Below are 14614 nucleotides of genomic sequence, written 5' to 3'. Positions count from 1 at the left end.
ATAAAACTTCATCATTATTTATTATGATATAAAATATTATAAAAAAAGTGAAAATTAAAATATCAATAACTGTGTTATTAATTAGAATGTAAAACTTATTTATATAGAATTTTTCCTTATTAATCTAGGAAATAAACATAAAACAGAGCACAAAAATTTATTTATAAAATGATAATAAAAGAAATAATGATTAGTTAATAACCAAAACATTTACAAAAAATGTAATAACAATAACTTTAAATAATCACTCTTTTCTAACTAACTATTTATTTATCATGTCAAACATTAATTAACTAAAAATAAACTAACAAATCACTTACTAAGTATTAGATTTAATAAATCTAGATGGATTAAAATTAGATTTCCTTTTTATTTATTCATTTACTTTCTAAATAAATTTAGAATAGCGAACACTTAAATAATAAACTCCTCGTCCATATTTATATTCATCAATTGACCCATTCATTAGCCTATCCATCATCTATTAATTATTATTTATATTTAATGAAAAAATTATCAATATTTTAATACCTTTTTAACTATATTATAATCAATAACTTTATATTAATATTTCTACCTTTCTATTAAATAATAATATCTTACTTTTGTAAATTGAATACTTTACTTTAATCTTCTTTATATAATCAGAAGTCTTTACAGATTTTTATTGTATCAAAATATTTATTTCTTCAAAGTATTTGTTCGATGATTCATATTCAAATAATTAAAAGGATTAAATTACATATAATATAAGTTGTCGAATTATATCAACTAAATAATTCTTTTTATTAAACTCAATGATAAATAATTGAAACTTAAAAAAGATGAACAAACAAAAATTATAGTAAATTATTTCTATTCTAGACTCAATGATTGAGATAACATCTAAAACGATGATATAGTAGGGAGATCTGAATATTGTTTTAATTCATACAGATGAAAATAAGCAGATTAGTAGAAAATTTAGTATCTTGGATACATTCTATTTCATCAACAGTGATAATTTATTCTTAAAAGTCCTAATAACTTATGTAAATCAATCAGGGATGATCGAAAATAGTGATTTTTTATTGCTTCTGTTATTCCTCAGAAACTTTTACATAGAAAATAATGACAATCAATTGAAAACTTTTGATTATTATATAGATTATGTTTAAGATCTACTTGAAAAATAATTTGATGCGTTTGCATAATAATTTAATATTGAATTATTGTTGAACGAATTCTCAACTTTGAATATAGCATTCTAAAATTTATTTAAGAGCTCTTTGCTTTCTAATATCCTAAGACCGAAGCATATTAAAAGTCTGAAGATTTGCTTGCTAAAGACTATAGTACATATAATAGAAAATAATAGTGATTCATTTTTAAAATAAAGAGATTTTACTAGCTACTTTTAATATAAAAACAATTTTGCATGCAACGACAAGAATTTATTTTAGGAAAAAAATGTGATTAATATTTTTAATGGAATATTTATAGAGTTATCTAATTATGTTTCGGAAACCGAGAGCAATATTAATTTACAAAATATTGACGTTTTTATTTGTCTTCAGGTAAAATATTTGTCTTTATTATTTTTGTTCAAGTAGAATTATTAAATCTATCTAATAATATATCTTTTTAATTAAAAAATTGTTATTTATATTCATGTTAATAAAATAAAGTCTCTAGATTTTGACCTCAAAAATTTATTAGAATATGGAGATCACTTAAAAATATAAACCTAAGAAACAGATTCAATTGAACTTCAATCGCAACTTACTTATTGTACATTTAAACTAAATAATATAATTAAAAAATTGTATTATTTTATTAAAAATAAAAAAGAATATATCAAAAAAAAGATAAATTAGCTCTTTAATGATTTTGGTATAAAAAATGGTAAATTCAGAGTTGGGTTTTTTCAAAAAAGAGTTTCTTAAGAATTTAAAAGCTTATTCAAAAAATAGTAATTTAAATTTGCTTTATTCAATTATTAATTAAATTTTATAAAATATAATTGATTATTTTCAATTGTTAATATATAAAAAATTAAATTTTATATGTTTAAAATAATTTTAAATTGTAGGAAAATATTTAATGAAAAACAAAATTAAAGAACCATATTTAAAATATGTTTTAAATTTTTAAAAAGCGGTGTATATGTGTTTGATTGCATTGGGGAATTAGATGTAAGAAGGCTTTAATATGGCTATAACATAAAGGCATACCCTACCTTAATTGAAATGTAAATACAGCATTTGAATGAACCTCAATCTGAAGAAGCTTAATATTTTGTAAAAGTTAATAAGATTTAAATAATGTAAGAAATTTGATATTTTTATTATAAGTAATCAAATGTAAATATATTTAAAACTCAAATTAATTTCTCAAAAATTTGAATTTAGGGTATTTTTATTAGATAAAGATAATTTATTTGATTTAAAATAATTCATGTAATATCAGTAAGATAAAATATAGATTTAAAAAATGAACTAGTTCAAAAAATAGAAAATTTATTTTTTATGCAAACAGGAGTGACACTAAATCAACTAGATAATACTTATTTCTGGAAAGCAACAAATTCTATCAAGTTTTTATTTGTGAAGAAATTCTTTTGTGCGATGTGTATGAGGAATTTAAGAATTTTATTAATGGTTATATTAAATTAATCTAAGATCTTTATTAAGGTGAGCATCTTATATAAAATAAAGGAATATTCTCATATTTAAAATTTGCTAAGCTGATTGTAGATGAAATTTCAAAGATACAAAATTAAGATTTCAAAAGCAAAGCTAAATTTAACTAATATTTTGCAAATTCTATTATATAGTATTGCAAGATTTTTTAAAAGATGAACAATGAGGTATTTGAATTTAGGGAACTTAGTCTCTTTTGTAGTGATATATCAGGAGAATTGCAAAAAATGATAGAATAAGTTGATTATGGCAATCTTTCTGACACCAATCTTATCAAAAAGAGTAGCTTTTAAAGTAGATTAAAATAAATATTTCTAGTATTGTAAACCTTAACAAAGTTCGTTTTCTGATTAAATATGAAATAAAAGGAAAATTTAAATAAATAACTCATATTAATAAGAAAAATTATTAAATGTATTATTTGGGTTATTATAATTATCCTAAGCTAAAAAAATTCATCTATTAAAAAATCAAAGTTATAAATTTAATTTCCTATGTAGCTATTTTAATCAAATAAACTAAAATAATCATAAGTATGTTAAGCAGTAATTTTTTATAATTTAACTGAATATTTTGCATCAAAATAATTAACTAATTCTCAAAATAATTTACCATTGATTTAAAATTTAGAAAAGTTAATTTATTTGCTCAAATATAAAATTAATCGGAGTAATTTTATCTTTCATTTTTAAAAACCTACTTTAATTATTTAATTTTATTAAACATAGTGATTAATAGTATGTTATTTAGAATATTATTTTCTTAAAAAGTATAAAAATAATATATTTTCCAAATCTTTTTATACTTCAACTAAACTATATACAAATGTTAAAAATATTTATTTATATACTCATACTGGCTTAATTATTGAAAAAATAGAGAAAATACGTATGAAAAGAATAAATACATTAAAGGAAAAATTAATACAAATAATTTTAATGAGATGTTGACTTGTAAATATTTTTTCAAAAATTAAAGTACAATCTAAATATTCTCTTTAAAAATAAAAAATAATTTTAATTTTCTAATTTTAAAAAAATAGTTGTATATATTTTAAAATTTTTTGTAATACCTTCAAAAGATTTTTTATAAATTTGTGATAAATAGCACAAGATAAAAAAATGTTCAAGTATTTGATAATGAATGATTGTGTTTAATAGAAATGAATAATTTATTAAAAATATGCCTGAATTCTTGTTAATAATTTTCTCAAAAAAATAAGTAGATTCAAGAATAAGCAATTAAAAAGATATATCTATAAGGTTTAAGTAAATTACTTAATATAGAGAGATCAATAAATAATAATTCAATAGCAATAAATATATGCAAATATGAGTGAATTGGACATTTCCAACAGAAAAGCATTTATAATAATAATAAATATTGAGACATTTGTTAGTAATTAATTAATATATATATATATATTATTATCAAATAACTTTACTGATAAACATAAAAGCATAATAGAGTTTTCATATAAGTCTCCACTCATTTATATTGAAATAACAAATAGCTTCCCCACTATATTATTAAGAACTTAAAATATCTTTAGCAAATGAAATCGAATTTTTTCAAATCTGTTCATTTCTAAATAATATCTATTATATCGCTGCCTACAGTGATCACTATCATAATATGCATTGTAGGAATATTTTTTACACTAAATAAAGGACTAGATATAGTTTCTTAATACGCAGATTACATATATTAGCAGCAAATTGAAAACACTAAAAGTCATAATGGGGCTCTACTATTCTAACTTAATAACTAATTTTAAAAAATGTCTTGGTAGCTCAATCTTTTGAATTAATTTCATGATAAAGTCATTAATCAAAGAGTTAAGCAAAATCCTAACTATATATACTAAAATAATGTTTTAAATATTGATAGAGCTTACGAAAATGATGAAGAATAACTCCTATTGGACCTTTTTCGTAAAAATAAGTTGCTGACAAGTTCATGGTAATTTTTATTCTTTTCACTTTTCATACATTTTTTTTAAGTAGCATAAGAATCAATTAAATTTTAAAGTTTAATATATTCACTAGAAATAATCCTCAATAATAAAAAAGCTAAAAAAATTTGTTCAAATATTTCTACTTTCATACAAATAATATAAAACATGCATTAAAAAAATTTAAATTATAAATTTAAATTTTACTATTTTGAGTCTAGAGCATTCATTTATCTTGAGCTAGAGAAAGAATTTCACTAAGTGAGATATATTATTAATCATCTTTTTAATTTGTATCTCTTAATAGTAATTGAAGCTAAAAAAAACTTAGTACTAGTTAAAGACTATTAATTTATGAATATCATTAAGAAACTTTATTTTATTATCATAATTTAATCAATTAATTAAATCTTTCAATATAATTGATAACAAAAAAGTGTAAATTAGTATATCATAATTTTAATATTGCTCCCAATTAATTTTAATTATTAAATTCAATATAATTATCCAAATATTTAACAATTATGAGTAAGGATAAATAATAATTTCAAGAGTAAACACATACAATAAAAATAAAAAATTCTAGATAAATACTAACATTTTTAATAATAATTCATTTTTAATCTCTTAAATAGTTCTAATTTCGTAAATTAATTAATTACGTTCATTGTTTTCTAGGCATCAGAAAAATAGAAGAAAAAAATTATAAAAAATAAAATTTTTGTTTTATAATTCTAAATAATAATTTGTGGTTATTAAAGTATTCTTACACTTTTTGAAAGAAAATTTTGGTAATAAATAAACTTATTGATAAAAGATTCAATTTAGCTATCTTTCCCCAGATTACAGTTTTTATATTTCAAACATCCAACTAAATAAATATCAATATCTTGAAAAATTCAAAGATATTACTCATTTAACATCAATGCTAAGAATATTTTAAAACAAAAATTTAATGATTTTTTGGGTTTTCCTAACTAACAGTCTACATATACAAAATTTTATTTTATTTTTTTACAATTTTTATGTATTAACTACAATATTAAATAGGCACACTCCTAGTATAGCATATATAGATTAGCTAGATCTATAATCTAGATAATAACTTTAAAATGTCTCTAGCCTTGATAGTATTTGGAGAGCTATTGTCTATGACAATAACTTGAATGATATTTCAAATAATAGAAAACTAAAATTTAGAGATATTTTTGTAGGATTTGACTATGATGGAATGGTATACATGACTGCTATAAATACTACATATTAAAATATGTAATTACCTCCTGGATGTGTAAGGTAAAAATATGTATTCGATGTTCGTTGTAGGTACTACTATGAAAATACTAAAAATCAAATTTCTTTGTAAATGTATTAACCTAATCTTTTGTATACTGATGGTAATCCTTTTATAGCTAGTGTTTTGTGCTAAAAATTAATGAAAACAAATAATTAAAATAGCACATCTTTGCATTCTATTATTTGCAATGATATTGACTTGACATAGATTCCAGAATATTTTTCCAATTTTAACAAGGAATCTTCTATTCAAATAGTTTTAGACCCTAATTCATTAGAAATAATTTACCACTCTTAAATTTAAACTCAAAGACAATAGATTTTTAATCTTAAAAACATATCTCTTATCTAGTCTGACTCAAAGTAAAAATCAATTTCAAATCATTAACAAATTTAATTTACTTATTTATTTAAATTAAAATAAATTTAAACTCAATTAATTATTATTCTTAAACATTTTTTCATTTTAATAATAAATATTTAATTTTTTTATAAACTTATTTTTTAAAATAAAAGCTAAACATAAGTAACTGATGTAAGCAGCTCAGACTAAGAATAGCAAGAAATGCTTATTTAATTCATACAAAATAATTATTAGAATTGGAGTTTGAATTAATATAATAACATTAATATGATTGAAATTTAAGATAAATAAGAGAATCTAAAAACATATGAAATTAATTTTAATAGTGGAAGTCACTACTTTATAGTTATGAATGTAGTTAAACTCATAGATAAGATTCCTTCTTATGAAATGAAATTAAATAATATTCCTAAATACTAAACAGAAAGAGCTATTCTCTATATGAATATCTTATCCAAGGAAGTGCTTACTAAAGACATGACTAAACTTAAAGACGATGTCACAAAATTTTTTATCTATTTCACTTGTTTCTCGATTTTTGGATTTGTTGTGATTCTCTTATTTATAATACTAAAAGCAAATGTTATTTCATTAAGCATAATTAATGGTGTTAAACATTTAACCAAAGTTCTCTCTAAAATAAAATGGGAAACAAGTGAAGAAGGAAATGTCTAATTTTAAGATTTAATTGAAACTAATTTAAATATTGAATCTATTTTTTTATCTAAAGAAATGCAAATACTTTATGGGAGCTTTTAAAATCTATTTAAAACTTTGCATTACACTACTTCAAACATTTATAGTTAAAGTGATGGGCATAATTTATTAAATCTAAACATGCAATTATAGTATTTCGAATAATTTTAAAATTTTAGAGCACTTGGAGTTTGCAAAAATAATATAGGTAGATTTATCTATTTTTAATATTTTACATTAAAAATTATTTATAATCCTTCAAACTTTTAAAAAACTAAATAAAATTTATTTAAAACTTATAAAATAGGCAATATACATTATAATTCTGGTAGATATTTTGAGGCTATGGAATCATACTAGAAAGCTATTATTTGTTCAAATTATGACTTAGGATTATATAAAGAGAATATTTAATAAGAAGAGCATTAGGAAATCTATTAAGGTAATCTTAGTGAAAGTAGTAAAAGGAAGGGGAGTTTGTATAAATATGATTTTCGTTCTGAAAAATCAGATAGAAGTGATAAAGAAATTACATACTGGAATCACTTTAATAGAAAAATGAATTACTTGAAGGCTTTTTTGTCCTATTTAAATGAAAATAATTAAGACCATTTATGGATATGTGCTGAGAACTTAGTAGAAGAGCTTATTTAAATAAGTAAGACATAGTTATTTAATTGCTACAGTAGACAAATTGTTCTACTCTACTATAAATCAGTAACTCTATTCAAACAAGGTAAGATTGATTTATATGAATAAAATTTGAATAGAGGAATAAAGAAGTACAATAAATATCTTGCCCTAAAATGCAGAGTCCTTAATAGCTTTGTATATTAACCTTCTCTGATATTGAATTCTCCTCCCTTTAAATAATATCAAACAATTAATTCAAATAAACAATTTTAACTATCTCCTCAACCCTTATAAAATAACATCTAGAATGCTTTTATTCAATCAAATTCTTAATAAGTTAACAAGCAGTTTTCTCATAACTAATTAAATACTTCTTAGAATATAAAAATATGTTCACCACAAATGTAAAAGGAAAAAACTCTATCTAGCTTTACTCATGCAAGAATTACCACCTATTCCGCTGCTAATGAAAACTAACCTAAAACTCTAGCTGATTTACCTAATTTAGTCGCTTCAAATAATTTAAATGATGTCTCTTAATAAGATTGCTAACCATAGTTACCTAGCCATATCAACTAAAGTAATTGTAAAAATTTATTATTAATAATTTAAATTTAAGCAAGCCATTTTTTTATTTTACAAAAGTTTTTCATTAATAAAAATAATCTTCCTTTTTATTAAATAGGTTAAATTAACTGCAAAATTTCTAATGGCAAAAGCATGAGTTTATAATAATAGTAGTATTCTTCAAACTAAATAAATATAAAATCTACCAATCCCAGTTCAATAAATTAGCAGAGATCAACCTAACCTAATTCTTAATGTTAATTAAAATCATTATAAAGTAAAAACGAACTAATAAATAACTCAAATATAGTCTTATAAAATAACAATAATGAAATCAATTTATGTTAAGATTTAAATTTGTAAAATACTACAATTCTAAATGTGAATGATTTAAATTAAAAGATGACAAAGCAAAATACTCCTATTTCTTCTATTTAAAATTTAAATGAAACTGACAAAAAAATACCTCACTCAAATATTTAATTACTTTTAACTTAAGAAATAGAATAAACCAAACATAAAAAGTATACAAACAACGGAAATCAATTTGACTTGGATTCAAATCTTAAAAATGCAAACAAATTATAGTAAATAATTCAAACAAATTAAGCTAATTAGAACTAGAATAATCAGAATTAAGGATTTTCATTTTAAAAAAAATACAAGTCTTAGCCATAAAACGTACAATAATTTAAATAAATTAAAGAACAAGATTCCTATAATAAAGAAAATAAAGATAACACTACTCCTACAAATATTTTAGAGTAGATATAAGAAGGAAAATAAGAGTATAGAGAAAACACCATTTTCTAGAAATTTAAGAGTTATGTTGAGAAATTCAGAAGTGTTTTTTCTAAAAAAAGGGGTGAGTAAAAAAATTAAAAACCCTAAAACAAACAAATTCAAATTATTGAAATTACTTAACTGCCAAAGTTAAGAAATAATAAAATAAATACCATTCAAAATAACGAAACCCAACATGTTCAAAGTCAGTATTACTAAAAGTATAGAAAATCTCCAAGTAGCAATATAAAATTGCATAAAAGATCTAAAAATATTTCCTAAATAAATAGAAAAAGAAGTTAACTAAGCTCAAAAGAATATAATTATTCTAAGCCTAATTTGCTATTTTAAAATACCCTAAATAATTCTAATAAATATACCAAACAAATTATTAACTCCTCTGCTCAAAATTCATTTAATTAGATAAATGCCAATAAAAGCTATAAATAATAAGGCTCTATCCATCATTTTAATTATTTGTCTGGCAATTCTAGTTTTGGAACTAATTAAATTAATTTAAGTTAAAAATAAAAATTATATTTCATAAACTAATAAATAAGTTAAAACCATGAGTAATAGCAAAAGAGTTTGAGTATTTAGATCTCAAAAATAAAAAAAAATTACAACGATGAATAAATTTCTCGAAATATATTTCCTTAGAGTATTCTTGATTGTTTCTTGGCTCTTTAATAATCAGAGCTATTGTATTTAAAGGGAGAGTATTATAAAGCAGCATAACTGCTAACTTAACAGTTGTAAGATGAAGAACTTTATTTATAACATTTAAGACATAAAAGACTTTTGATGCTCCAAAAAATATTTTATAGAGCAGATATTCAAAATATATAATTAGACAAAATGATAAAAAATCAAATGCATAATTATATTTTTAAAATTTAATTTGTTTCAAATTGCAGAGACAGCTAATCTCTTTCGAGATCATTTGAATTGATCAATGACATTTTCTATGAGATTTTAAAGTAAGACCTAGACTAACTAGGGCTCGTTACTTATAATTATGATGAAAAATGCTACTGCTAAGAACTATAAATGACTTAATATGCTTAGCTTAAATTATCTAATAGTTCATTTATAGATAATTTATTGATATCTGTATTTTAAAAGTCTTCAAGTAATAAAAACATAAATAATGATTTTAAAAACCTAAAAATAACCAAATGTATTAGTTACTAAAATTAAGAAGGACAAATAAAGTAGGATCCTAAGAATTCTTTCTAAAGTTAGGCTAATTATTAGGAATCTCTTTAAAGTGAATCGAATAACCATGAAAAGGAAAATATTTTCAAATAATAATTGTAGAATAAAACAAAATTACAGTAACCTTATTAAGCTGATAGCATCTTTGAAAACCTATTTCATAAATAAGACTCATAAAAAAATAATTAAATGCATATTAGTAATTTAGAATTCTAGGACTTATAAATAAATACTTTCACAAATTAGAAAAATTAAAATGAATAGACTCTAGGCAATACTTAAATTATTTAGAATAGTGTTTATAATACAAATGAATTGAAATCAATAAATTAATTATACGACAACTAGAAAACATTTTAGCAATTACAAAATAAACAAAAACTTTTAGATGAAAACTATTAAGATTAAAGTTTAGCAAATATGAGCATTTATAGTAATTTACTTAATTAAAAAAACAGAAGGTAAAGTAATAAACTGCTTTTAAATTAAGTAACTAAAGAAGCTAAAGATCTTAATATTATAAATAACTCTAATCGTGGATGTTTTAAAGATGATGAGTACTCTGCAGCAACGTTTAAAAATCAAAAAAGTAACTTTTTCAACGACTACGAAGATCTAAATGATTTTTAGTAGCTAGTTAGTAAATAAGAATTGTTCCAAGATTCTTTTTCCAATAATTTATACTCCCCAATCAAAATTGATTCCCCATTTGAGTAATAGAAAAATTAAAAACCATAAATATTTTTTGGATCAAGCGTTAAAGAAGAAGCACACTAATAAATTTTTAGAAATCAAACAGTTGCTTAAACTTTTGAAAAAAATAGTTCAAATTTATAAAAATTAGATGTTGATTTGATAGTTAATGCAGCATAAAAAAATGCTTATCAAATCTAGGATGCTTAGTCTAAAATTGAATCAGCTCGTTCAAGTATAAATTATTAGGTATCACCACCAAATATTAGAAAAGCAGAGTCTTTCTTATATGTCTAATAGCCTATTGATAGTTTAGAATAAACAAACAAATAACAATAAATCGATTCTTAATAAAAACTGAGCTTATTTTCTAAATAGTAGAACCTATAAAAAACAAACTATTTGGAGCACCAATCCTAAATAAATTAGAATTCTATTAATCCAAATTAGGTTACATCATCTATTGAAAAGTAAAAGCTTATTGAATAAATTAAAAAGAAATCATTAAGCTTACAAAAACAAAAATCTAATCCTTACAAATTAAATACTAACAATCATTAATAAAATTTAATTATAAATGACTTGTCTCAAGAATAAACAGAATAAGACGATTCATTTTTTAGTAATATAAACGAAAGCAAAGTAGAATAATCTTTTAGTGTTAGTAGCTAACTTAATACATACGATAAATAAAGCCAAATTAAAAGTCCCATAAGTTAAAGAGCTAAACCATTAAAATAAATGAATGTAAACTTAAAAAAAATAAATTCATTGCAAAATTTCTAGGATTATTCTAGTTAATCATAATAAGTAAATTAAAATGATATTTAAAGCAAATAATCTAACAATATAAACGAAGATAAAAACAGTATTTAAATATATAAAAGAAACCTGTTTAGAAGACTTTCTGTTTAATCTTACCATTAAAAATAGTAAATTTTTAAAAGGGAAAGCTACTCATTAACACCAACCAGTAATAAAAACTATATACTATAAGAATTTAACAGAAATAATGCAAATACAAATGTATAATCGTATGAACATTAATAATAAAATTCAAGTGAAAATTAATAGTTTTTGAATCTACCATAATCACCATGCTTTTTAACTTTTCCTCAAAGCTCCAATCATCTTGAAAGCTAAAGCAAAATTGACTAAAGAGTTCTTAAAGATTACAAAAATAACCAACCCTAAATTAAAATGCAATCAAATGAAGACAAATAATTCCATTTAGGTATGTAAAAGGCCATCGTATCTTTATTGTAATCTAATAATGAAAACTAAACATACAATTTTATAAAGTCAAAGTTTGAGTTTAATTAGTGCATAAGCAAAGTAGAAAAATAAAAAATCACTTTAAAAAAGCAATGCGAAAGTCCAAAATAGAAATTTCAATAATAAAAGTAAAATTCAGAAAGTTAATTTACCCATCAATATTTAACAGACCAAGTAGCTATAAGTGTAAAGAAGTTTATCATATTTGCCACAGATTAAAATTAAATAGATTAAAATACTGAAATGTATTCTAAATTATGCTAAATGCTGTATAATAGCGAGATAGAACTTCTTATACTTCAATTAAATAGCTAAGACTCTGTGAATGAGACATCAATAGACTCAGATTCATACTATTAATAAAAGTGTGTCATTAAATTTTTCTTTTCCTCAAATAAATTACTATAATATATATATTCATAAAGATCAAATTTCAATGTAAACTTACTACCGCTTATTATAGAGCATTTTTAAACGACCTTCTTGTTTGTATTTCTTTTCTGATTCTTTTAGCATCAACTGAATGGAGGATTAATTTTTCCTACCTTCTAGTTATGTTGCTATGGCTCTTATCAATATTCATTTTTTTTTCATTTATTTTTTTGAATTAATAAGATAAATTTATATCTTATATCCATTTACTGCTAAATGAAAGAATTAAAATTAATTTTAAGAAATAATATTGAGAAATTTCGCACAATATAAATCATAAAACTATAAAAGAAAATATAACTAAGGTTCTAATTATAGCAAAGTACCAAAATAAAAAATGTATTAAACTATTTATAAGAAAGTAATTTTCAAATTTAATAAGTTAAAAATAATTATGTGTAATCTTTCAAATAAGCACAAAATTAATTATTTTCAAAAATTTTTATATTTTAAAAATAATTCAGAAAATCTTAGTAAAATGCTTTAATATAAAGTAACCTGAATTAATAAGGATTGACGGTATATTAACATTTACCTTATAGATTTCTCAATGCTTTTTTAGAATGAAGAAGAAAATGTGATTAACTCAAAAATTTTTAATTTATAATAATTTATTGTAAATTATTAATCAATAATTTGCTCTAATTGTAATTTTATTACCTTAAAATTTTAACTGTAATACAGAAATATAATTTAGGTTTAAAAACATTTTTTTGAAACAGATACAAAAAGAGAGCGATGTTTAATATTTATATCAGAAAAGATTGATTAAGTATCTATAAAAAAATATTTAGAGATATGAATACTTATTATTTAGCATATTTATTAATTCTAATAAAGTAATTTTAAATTCAATTCAAAAAACATAAGCTAAAAAATCATAAAATTATACTCTAATACAATAGAAAAAATTAAGAATTTATATTAAATAAATATTATAAAATTTAGATTAAATAATCTGAGATATTCTAATGTTCAAAATAGTATACTTAAGTAATATTATCAAAATAAATTTAGCTTTTCTGAGACTGTTCACTCAGAAATTATAATAAAAATGTATGATTAAAATTTTATTTATTTATTTAATTTTACTTCTGAATAAAGCGGAGATAGTACAAATAAAAAATAGATATACTCATTCTTAAAAAAAGAGGTGATCAAAGAATTAAATATAATCAAAGTAAATTGTATCGTATTTTAATAGATTGAATGTTTTTTTTTTAATTAATTTTATAAATGAATTAATTGTTCCAGTAGTTATATAGAAGATGCTTTTTCAAAACTAGTGATACTTGAAAAAAATAATCTAATTTTGTTTCACGAATTTTAAGGTTGCGAGTTGTATTAATTTGATAAAAAAGAAATAATCCTAATTAGCTTTGATCTTATTCCTTCTGACAAAGGGAAATATTATAGTAACCAAGTTACCTAAAATGAGGTTGCTTGATTCGATATTCAAAAAAACTTATTTAATATTATATCTTAATTGCCATTTTGAAAAATTTTTAAATAATATTTTTATTTGTTACTCTAAAAATTTAGTAGCTTTCGATAGTCAGAGTATAAAAAAGAAATAGATAAAATCAAAAATTAATTTTGATTTTTTGATAGTCTATTAATTGATAAATAAATAAAAAGTATCTATTTTTGTTTGAGTCAATTTAGTATATATAGAATTTATTAGAAAATATATAAATTTTGAGTTATATATTAAGTTATTTTTCTTTGTAAAACTATTCAGTTAAAATCTGGAAAGTAACCTTTTCATATTTGATAAGAATTAAATATTAATTAAAAAAATGTATTTATTTTAAAGTGCTTTAATTAGTATACATATTTTATTTAAAAAGTTATTAAATGGCGTATGGTTATTTATATATTTAATGATATTTAGTCTTTAAAAATACCAAAAGAATATTTCTTAAATTTATTAAGGATTAACAAAATGTATATTTTAATTTCTTTATTCTGTGAGTATATTTTTAGTATAATTAAATCTGTGATGCTTATTCATTGTAAAAT

General features: G+C 21.0%; 3 protein-coding genes across 3 annotated transcripts; all 3 read left to right on the top strand. All coding sequences in view use genetic code 6, as the record gives it.

Moving 5' to 3' along the window:
- Positions 1-824: 824 nt before the first annotated feature.
- On the top strand, positions 825-3031 carry TTHERM_00248350 (hypothetical protein; the record flags this gene model as incomplete). Its single annotated transcript, XM_001023865.2, has 5 exons — positions 825-1556; positions 1668-1770; positions 1831-1951; positions 2138-2305; positions 2518-3031. 5 exons carry the CDS (start codon positions 825-827, stop codon positions 3029-3031), a joined length of 1638 nt encoding a protein of 545 aa, XP_001023865.2.
- A 981-nt stretch (positions 3032-4012) lies between these two features.
- On the top strand, positions 4013-4403 carry TTHERM_000248349 (hypothetical protein; the record flags this gene model as incomplete). Its single annotated transcript, XM_012799951.1, has 2 exons — positions 4013-4079; positions 4141-4403. 2 exons carry the CDS (start codon positions 4013-4015, stop codon positions 4401-4403), a joined length of 330 nt encoding a protein of 109 aa, XP_012655405.1.
- Positions 4404-4461: 58 nt separating this feature from the next.
- TTHERM_00248340 (transmembrane protein, putative) lies at positions 4462-12664 on the top strand (the record flags this gene model as incomplete). The annotated part of the gene is made up of 5 exons (XM_001023864.2): positions 4462-4643; positions 5686-6294; positions 6448-7199; positions 7299-8210; positions 8310-12664. The coding sequence occupies 5 exons, from the start codon at positions 4462-4464 to the stop codon at positions 12662-12664; spliced, it is 6810 nt and encodes a 2269-aa protein (XP_001023864.2).
- Between the last annotated feature and the right edge of the window lie 1950 nt (positions 12665-14614).

Source organism: Tetrahymena thermophila (assembly GCF_000189635.1).
Source record: "Tetrahymena thermophila SB210 genomic scaffold scf_8254406, whole genome shotgun sequence".
NCBI classification, from domain to species: Eukaryota; Ciliophora; class Oligohymenophorea; order Hymenostomatida; family Tetrahymenidae; genus Tetrahymena; species Tetrahymena thermophila.
The sequence above is the reverse complement of the archived record's forward strand: the minus strand, read 5'-3'. Positions and strand labels throughout refer to the sequence as shown.